General features: G+C 58.8%; 1 protein-coding gene across 1 annotated transcript; it reads left to right on the top strand.

Moving 5' to 3' along the window:
- The first annotated feature begins 236 nt into the window (after positions 1–236).
- Positions 237–2,231, top strand: LOC136535573 (polyol transporter 5-like). The gene is made up of 2 exons (XM_066527869.1): positions 237–565; positions 694–2,231. The coding sequence occupies exons 1-2, from the start codon at positions 430–432 to the stop codon at positions 2,127–2,129; spliced, it is 1,572 nt and encodes a 523-aa protein (XP_066383966.1). The 5' UTR covers positions 237–429; the 3' UTR covers positions 2,130–2,231.
- The last annotated feature ends 4,719 nt before the right edge of the window (positions 2,232–6,950 follow it).

Raw genomic sequence — 6,950 nt, 5'->3', positions numbered from 1 at the left:
GATGTTTTGCTAAACTTTTCTCAAATCGATCCCCCCCCCCCCCCCCCCCCCCCCCCCCCCCCTAATCCCACTTATCAGCTTCGTTCCTAAAGTGAATCAGAATACCTAAATATGTCATAAGGAATTCTCCAAGTCTACATTCAAAAGGTTGAGTATATTGCTCTGGGCATCACCAAACCTGCTGCCCCTTGCACAAAGGACGGCAAGAAGAATGATCCTAGACCACAAGTCAAGTGTTGATCGTCACAGCATTTTTCTACTGAAGAAATGGCAATATATAGATAGGCAGGGAGCGTAGCATTCTTTCAAACGAAGACCGGCCGGCCATAAGTAGTGCGTGAGAAGGGACAGTGGCACCGGGCACAGCAAGTGGTCCCGAGAGCTACATCCCACTCTCCACTCCACCAGTGCGTCTCTTCCGTCTTCGCCATGTCCAAGCAGCACGGCGCCTCCGACGACGGCGGCATCCCCGCCGCCGAGGCGCCGGCAAAGCGCCCGCCCCTTAACAAGTACGCCCTCGCCTGCGCCGTCCTCGCTTCCATGAACTCCATCCTCCTCGGCTACGGTACGTGCACGCATGACATGACGCATACAATTCCATGCTCTCGTTGCCATATGCACCACGTACGTGCACAGCCAATCTATTACGTACTCAGGTTCTGATCCTCCTTTTTTCTGTATGTATGTATGCAGATGTGTCGGTGATGAGCGGAGCGCAGCTATTCATGAAGCAGGACCTCAAGATCACGGACACGGAGATCGAGGTCCTCGCCGGCATCATCAACATCTTCTCGCTCGTCGGCTCGCTCGCGGCGGGCCGGACGTCCGACTGGATCGGCCGGCGGTACACCATGGTGCTGGCGGCGGCCATCTTCTTCGCGGGCGCGCTCATCATGGGCCTCGCCCCGAGCTACGGGATCCTCATGCTGGGCCGCTTCGTGGCGGGCGTCGGCGTCGGGTACGCGCTCATGATCGCGCCCGTGTACACGGCCGAGGTCGCGCCCACGTCGGCGCGCGGCCTGCTCACGTCCTTCCCGGAGGTGTTCATCAATACGGGGGTGCTCCTCGGGTACGTCTCCAACTACGCCTTCCACGGCCTCCCCGTGCACCTCAGCTGGCGCGTCATGTTCCTCGTCGGCGCCGTCCCGCCGCTCTTCCTCGCTCTGGGCGTCCTCGCCATGCCGGAGTCGCCGCGGTGGCTCGTCATGCAGGGGCGCATCGGCGACGCGCGCCGCGTGCTGGCCAAGACCTCCGACTCCCCCGCCGAGGCCGAGGAGCGGCTTGCCGACATCAAGAAGGCCATCGGCATCCCGGACGGCGTCGGCGACAACGACGACGACGACGTGGTAGTCGTCGCCCGCAGGAGCAAGCAGGGCAGCCACGGCGAAGGGGTGTGGAGGGACCTCCTCATCCGCCCGACGCCGCCCGTCCGCCGCATACTGATCGCCTGCCTCGGCCTCCAGTTCTTCCAGCAGGCCTCCGGCATCGACTCAGTGGTGCTGTACAGCCCGCGGGTGTTCGAGAAGGCCGGGCTCAGGTCGGACAACAACTCCCTGGGCGCCACCATGGCGGTGGGCGCGTCCAAGACGCTGTTCATCCTGGTGGCCACGTTCTTCCTCGACCGCGTAGGGCGGAGGCCGCTGCTGCTCACGAGCGCGGGCGGGATGGTGGTGTCGCTGGTGACGCTGGCCTCGGCGCTGCACGCCATCGACCGGCTCCCCGAGGGCCAGGCGACGCCGCTGGCGGGCGTGAGCATCGCAGCGGTGCTCACGTTCGTGGCGTCCTTCTCCATCGGCATGGGTCCCATCGCGTGGGTGTACAGCTCGGAGATCTTCCCGCTGCGGCTCCGCGCGCAGGGCTGCGCACTCGGCACGGCGATGAACCGGATCATGAGCGGCGCCATCACCATGTCCTTCATCTCGCTCTACAAGGCCATCACCTTGGCCGGGAGCTTCTACTTGTATGCCGGCATCGCTGCTGCCGGCTGGATCTTCATGTTCTTCTTCCTGCCGGAGACGAGGGGCAGGAGCCTGGAGGACACCGAGAAGCTCTTTGGCGGTGGCGAGGACAAGGAAGACGGACACGATGTGCACAAGAAGTCCACTGAGTTGAGTAGTAGCCAACAGTGACCTGATCTGCTAGTACGTACGCACGCTAGTATAAGCCCTTGTTTAGTTAAAAAAAAACAAACTTGGTCACTATGCAAAAAAAAGATTCTCCGTCACATTAAATTTGCGGTATATATATGGAGTACTAAATGTTGACGAAATCAAAAACTAATTGTACAGTTTGGTTGTACTTTGCGAGACGAACGTTTTGAGCCTAATTAATCAACGATTGGATAATTATTACCAAATACAAACGAAAGCTACAGTCGCTACAGTGCCGGTGAATTCCAGAACGCGCCCTAACACGAACTGTTGAGTTGGGAATGTGGTCGGATTTGTCAATTTGCAACAGTGACATGATCTGCTAGTACGTCCGCATGCACAAACTGACATATCCTGTCATGAAATATGGTCGGCAGTCTACCTAGGGGTATGCTTAAGGTAGTAGATTATCGACAGACAGGTGCGTAAGCTACGAACGAGATGGTGACGCAAGACAGACACGAGGTTTTATCCAGGTTCGGCCGCCGTTAAGGCGTAATACCTACGTCCTATGTCTGATTGTATTGCTGTATGTAAATGAGATCTGATAGATCCTATCCGCTAGGAACCCGTACCTCTCCTTATATACTTTGGAGGAGGTAGGGTTACAAGTAAAGTAGCCTATTTGGTACTATACAATGCCTCGCGGTGCACGCCGAGCAGCGCCGTGTACGCCTTGATCTTGTGGGTTGGGCCACCTCCGATGGTGCGGCCCATGTCTTAGGGGGTCATACCCCCACAGCTAGTCCCCGAGCCTGACAGTAGGTGACGCAGTCACGTGGTGCCAGGGCAATAAAGTAGAAGACCAGCCGAGCAGGTAGCCAGTCCCCGGGCGTAGCCTTAAGATGAGAACAAGCACATACACCGTAAGGTGAAGTGTGCCCACTTAGTCCCGGGCCTGCTGAAAGATGAAGAATAAATCTTGTAGCAGGGTCAAAGAAGTCTGAAAGCTTGCCGACGTCGTCTGACATGCGCGTATCAAGACCCCAGACGTGCTGCCCAAGATCAGCACCTTGATCCGAACAGCTTGGAGCAGCTTGATTGCACACCGACGAGACGTAGAAGGATCCGAGCACTGAGGAGTCCCCGACATCGCTGGCGATGACCGAGCACCGAGGAGTCCCCGGTGTCGCTGGCGATGACCGAGCACCAAGGAGCGAGGAGTCCCCGACGTCGCTGGCGATGTCCGAGCACCGAGGAACGAGGAGTCCCCGGCGTCACTGACAATGACCGAGCACCGAGGAGCGAGGAGTCCCCGGCGTAGGCGGCGAGGTCCGAGCACCGAGGAGTCCCTGGCGTAGGCGGCGACTGACCAAGCACCGAGGAGCGAGGAGTCCCCGGTGTCGCTGGCGATGACCGAGCACCGAGGAGCGAGGAGTCCCCGTCGTCGCAGGCGATGACCGAGCACCGAGGAGCGAGGAGTCCCCGGCGTCGCTGGCGATGTCCGAGCATCGAGGAGCGAGAAGTCCCCGGCATAGGCGGCGATGTCCGAGCACCGAGGAACGAGGAGTCCTCGGCGTCGCTGGAAATGACCGAGCACCGAGGAGCGAGGAGTCCCCGACATAGGCGGCGAGGTCCGAGCACCGAGGAGTCCCCGGCGTAGGCGGCGACTGACCGAGCACCGAGGAGCGAGGAGTCCCCGGCGTCGCTGGCGATGACCGAGCACCGAGGAGCGAGGAGTCCCCGGCATCACAGGCGATGACCGAGCACCGAGGAGCGAGGAGTCCCCGGCGTCACTGGCGATGTCCGAGCACCGAGGAGTGAGGAGTCCCCGGCGTCGGTGGCGGTGACCGAGCACCGAGGAGCGAGGAGTCCCCGGCGTAGGCGACGATGTCCGAGCACCGAGGAGCGAAGAGTCCCCGGCGTCGCTGGCGATGTCCGAGCACCGAGGAGCGAAGAGTCCCCGACATAGGCGGCGATGTCCGAGCACCGAGGAACGAGGAGTCCCCGGCGTCGCTGGAAATGACCGAGCACCGAGGAGCGAGGAGTCCCCGACATAGGCGGCGAGGTCCGAGCACCGAGGAGTCCCCGGCGTAGGCGGCGACTGACCGAGCACCGAGGAGCGAGAAGTCCCCGGCGTCGCTGGCGATGACCGAGCACCGAGGAGCGAGGAGTCCCCGGCATCACAGGCGATGACCGAGCACCGAGGAGCGAGGAGTCCCCGGCGTCGCTGGCGATGTCCGAGCACCGAGGAGTGAGGAGTCCCCGGCGTCGGTGGCGGTGACCGAGCACCGAGGAGCGAGGAGTCCCCGGCGTAGGCGACGATGTCCGAGCACCGAGGAGCGAAGAGTCCCCGGTGCCGCTGGCGATGACCGAGCACCGAGGAGCGAGGAATCCCCGACGTCGCTGGCGATGTCTGAGCACCGAGGAGCGAGGAGTCCCCGGCAGCGATGACCGAGCACCGAGGAGCGAGGAGTCCCCGGCGTAGGCAGCGATGTCCGAGCACCGAGGAGCGAGGAGTCCCCGACGTCGCTAGCGATAACCGAGCATCGAGGAGCGAGGAGTCCCCGGCGTCGCTGGCGATGACTGAGCACCGAGGAGCGAGGAGTCCCCGACGTAGGCGGCAATGTCCGAGCACCGAGGAGTGCTCGACATAGGCGGCGAGGTCCGAGCACCGAGGAGTCCTCGGCGTAGGCAGTGAGGTCCGAGCACCGAGGAGTCCTCGGCGTAGACGGCGAGGTCCCAACACCGACGTAGCTGACGACGTCCGTGCGGTGAAGTGTGCCCACTTAGTCCTCGAGCACGAAGAATCCGAGGGCCGAGGAGTAACCGACGTAGCTGACGATGAAGCACGAGCGACGAACAGCCTGGTCAACTAGTCGGCGACGAAGTGAACATTGAGTAGAAGCGACCGGCAAACAGTTCGATCAACTGGTCGGCGACGGAGTCCATGAACCAAGCGGTCCGACCAGTTGATCGGTGGAGAAGCCCGAGCACCAGGTGGTCTAATCACCTGGACGATGATCCTGCAATGCAAACATGTAGAACGGGTAGTACATGACGCACAAATAAATAAACTCCAGAGAAAATTCAGTAATGGTGATGAAACGGCGTATGCAGTTCGACGATCAATTGGTGTGAAAATATATTTATGTTTAATATAAACCGCCTGAACAGTTAGTATGTAGCTGAGTCTCCAGTCCTAGCTAGCCCATAGTCCATAACGTCAAGCGCGGAGCCCGTGCATGTAACACCCTAAAATTTGAATTTTTTAATAGTAAATTTGATTTGAATATGCAATTATATGTGCATTTCAAATTTAGGAAATAATATTTCTTTTATGAAATTAAAAGAAAATACAAGAATAGAAACATGTGATGCATTTATGCTATTGTGTATTTATTTCTGTGACGGGTGTTTTATCCAAATGCTAAAAGATTCTAAAAACCTTTTGAAAATGAGTTTGAAAAGTTATTTATAAAAAAGAAAAGGAAATTTCCTTCCATTCCTCCCCTTCCTCTCATTCGGCCCATGGCCATTTTTTTTCCCGCGGCCCAGCACCGCAGCCAGCGCCCCAGCCCACCCTTTCTCCGCACCGGCCCAGCCGCGCCAGCCTAGCCGCGCGCACCTGCGCCGGCCCAGCCGCGCCAGCCCAGCCGCGCGCACCGTGCCGGCCCAGCCTCGCCGCACCAGGCAACTGCCGCGCCCAGCAGCTGACGCCCGGGCCCCACCTGTCGGCGCCGTCCCCTACCCCGCGCGGCTCGGCAACCGCCCGCTCCTGGCGCTGCAGCAACCGCCGCCACGACGCGCGTCGTGTGCGCATCCTCCCGTTGCCCTCGGCCTCGTTAAAAGGCAGCCGAGCCCCCCCCCCTCGCGCGCCCCCTGCTGCCCCCGCTCCGTTTTCGCCTCGTCCCGGCCGCAACTGCCACACGGAGGAGCCCCGCCGACCTTCGACCTCGCCGTCCGCGTCGCCGTCGTCTCCGAGCCGTCTCCACCTCCGATTCTCGCCTGTGGTGAGCTCACCGTGGCCCCCTCTCTCTCCCTATGCATTTCATTTTGCGTTTCGTGGTTTGTATCGCCCAATCCGCGAGCGCCGTGAGCTCCATGCCGCCGGCCATGGCGCCCGCGCCCCGGCTTTCCCCTCCGGCCGTCTTCTCGGCATGGCCACGAACCCCCTTACCCCCCCGATCTCACGGGTGTCCTCGGTGATCTTTTTGGTGGACCGTAGGCCCCTTACCGAGCTCGCCGGCGTGATCTTTGCCTGCCGGACCATGGCAAGCCTCGCCGGCGTCACTGTTCCGGCCGGCCGAAACCCCCCAGGCTAATCCGAACCGTCCATCGCGAGATCTACGGCCGGAAATAGAAGATACCCCTTCGGGGGTAAATTTGCTAAAGAGTCCCTGGATCTTTCTAAGTCCTAACCCGCCGTCCTTAGCGTATTTCCCCGAATGCGCAATCCTGTTTAGAAAGCGTAAACCTCACTGTTTAAGTCAAAAGTACGCTTTCAGTATTTACAGAAATGCCATTCGAACTGTTTCGCTTATAGAATTGTCGTTTTAACTCCGAATTGATCCATTCAAATCGCGTTAGCTTCGTAATTTCATAAGCTACATGTTGGAGCTACTGTTAGTCAAGTTTGGAACTTTTTAATTTCATGATTAGAATTAATTAAATATAGGGCTATTGGAAAAACCCGTTTTAATCATAACTTTCGCATTTTAGCTCCGTTTTTCGTGAACTTCGCGTTGACGTGATCGTAGCGAAACTGTAGATTAGTTTTACAAACATTTTATTTTGATTTCAATACTGTTGGTGTACTGTTCTAATGATAGGAGTGTTTGCTTTGCATGAATGCTTTTG

Source organism: Miscanthus floridulus, chromosome 2 (assembly GCF_019320115.1).
Source record: "Miscanthus floridulus cultivar M001 chromosome 2, ASM1932011v1, whole genome shotgun sequence".
NCBI classification, from domain to species: domain Eukaryota; kingdom Viridiplantae; phylum Streptophyta; class Magnoliopsida; order Poales; family Poaceae; genus Miscanthus; species Miscanthus floridulus.
This window is presented reverse-complemented; position numbering and strand designations above follow the sequence as displayed.